This window comes from Procambarus clarkii, chromosome 78, assembly GCF_040958095.1.
Source record: "Procambarus clarkii isolate CNS0578487 chromosome 78, FALCON_Pclarkii_2.0, whole genome shotgun sequence".
NCBI classification, from domain to species: domain Eukaryota; kingdom Metazoa; phylum Arthropoda; class Malacostraca; order Decapoda; family Cambaridae; genus Procambarus; species Procambarus clarkii.
In genome coordinates, this window is record NC_091227.1 from 21,652,569 (window position 1) to 21,654,112 (window position 1,544).

General features: G+C 53.5%; 1 protein-coding gene across 1 annotated transcript; it reads left to right on the forward strand.

Moving 5' to 3' along the window:
• The first annotated feature begins 263 nt into the window (after positions 1 to 263).
• Positions 264 to 1,241, forward strand: LOC138357526 (zinc finger protein 768-like). Its single transcript, XM_069314392.1, has 2 exons — positions 264 to 297; positions 649 to 1,241. Exons 1-2 carry the CDS (start codon positions 264 to 266, stop codon positions 1,239 to 1,241), a joined length of 627 nt encoding a protein of 208 aa, XP_069170493.1.
• The last annotated feature ends 303 nt before the right edge of the window (positions 1,242 to 1,544 follow it).

The window sequence follows — 1,544 nt, forward strand, 5'->3', positions numbered from 1 at the left end:
TCCTCCTGCTCCTCCCTCTGAGAAGGATGCTGCTCCCTTTGAAGCGAGTCTTTGTTTCTGAGGAGAGTCCTCTCTTCCCCAAGGCAATTCTGCTCTCTTTCTGTGAGATGGATCTTTCCTCTGAGGCAGCCTCGCCCTTTCTGACGTTATACCTCACCCTTCTCTGTTGCGATAGCTAGCCCCCCTCTGAGGCAGCCTCGCCCTTTCTGACGCGGCCCTAGTCGCTCTCTCCCCCAGAGGACATCCTTGCTAGATTTACGGTAATGGCCGCCAAGGACAGATTGGTGGCGCTGGTCTGTGAGACACTGGGTGGTGGTGGTGAGGGCCTGTCCCTCTCCCCTCCTTCACTCTCCTTCCCCTCACTCTCCCTCATTCACTACTCTCACCCTTCACTGACTCTCACCCCAAACTCTCCTAGATTTGTTTTGCACTTTTGACGTTTTCCTTTGAATCCTCTCATTCTCATTCTCATTCTCTCTCTCTCTCTCTCTCTCTCTCTCTCTCTCTCTCTCTCTCTCTCTCTCTCTCTCTCTCTCCCTCTCTCTCTCCCTCTCTCTCACTCCTCTCCTAGCGCCCTCCTCCCAGCCAGGCAAGACGTTTAATACCTGGATCGGTGATAAACGCGGCCACTGGCGGTCTATTTATTAGGGTCAGCCTGGTTTGCTATCGAGTCTCCGTGGTTCGCTATCCAGTCTCCGGGGTTCGCTATCGAGTCTCCGGGGTTCGCTATCCAGTCTCCGGGGTTCGCTATCGAGTCTCCGGGGTTCGCTATCCAGTCTCCGGGGTTCGCTATCGAGTCTCCGGGGTTCGCTATCCAGTCTCCGGGGTTCGCTATCGAGTCTCCGTGGTTCGCTATCCAGTCTCCGGGGTTCGCTATCGAGTCTCCGGGGTTCGCTATCCAGTCTCCGGGGTTCGCTATCGAGTCTCCGGGGTTCGCTATCCAGTCTCCGGGGTTCGCTATCCAGCCTCCGGGGTTCGCTATCGAGTCTCCGGGGTTCGCTATCCAGTCTCCGGGGTTCGCTATCGAGTCTCCGTGGTTCGCTATCCAGTCTCCGGGGTTCGCTATCGAGTCTTCGTGGTTCGCTATCCAGTCTCCGGGGTTCGCTATCGAGTCTCCGGGGTTCGCTATCGAATCTCCGTGGTTCGCTATCAAGTCTCGGGGGTCCCTAAGCGGTTCCACAGGGACTCCGGCCGTTGTCTGTGGTTCTGAGGCGTCTCCAGAGGTCCTATTGGGTCTGTGAGGATTACTGGCGGTTCTATAAAGTTCTAGAACCCTATAAAACCGTTTTCTATAACGGTTTTCCAACCGTTTTAAACTTTTAAAACTAAGCGTTTTAAATGTTTTTTCAAACGTTTTCTGCAGATTATCTGGGGGCTTGGCTTGTCTCTCGGTGTTATACGTGGTTCTTGGGGTTCTTCTGTGGTGGGTAGCTGTTCTTCCTCTGTGGCCGATTTCTTCTGTAGTTTTATGCAATTTTATCCTTTTGTGTTATTTATCGGGATTTTGTGTGTCGTGTGATGTAAAAGTCCCACAGGGGCCTTTT

Coding starts and splice junctions, on each gene's coding strand:
- LOC138357526 (XM_069314392.1), top strand. CDS start 264: ATGGCCGCCAAGGACAGATTGGTGGCGCTGGTCT. Junction 298..648: donor CAGATTGGTGGCGCTGGTCT/GTGAGACACTGG, acceptor TCTATTTATTAG/GGTCAGCCTGGTTTGCTATC.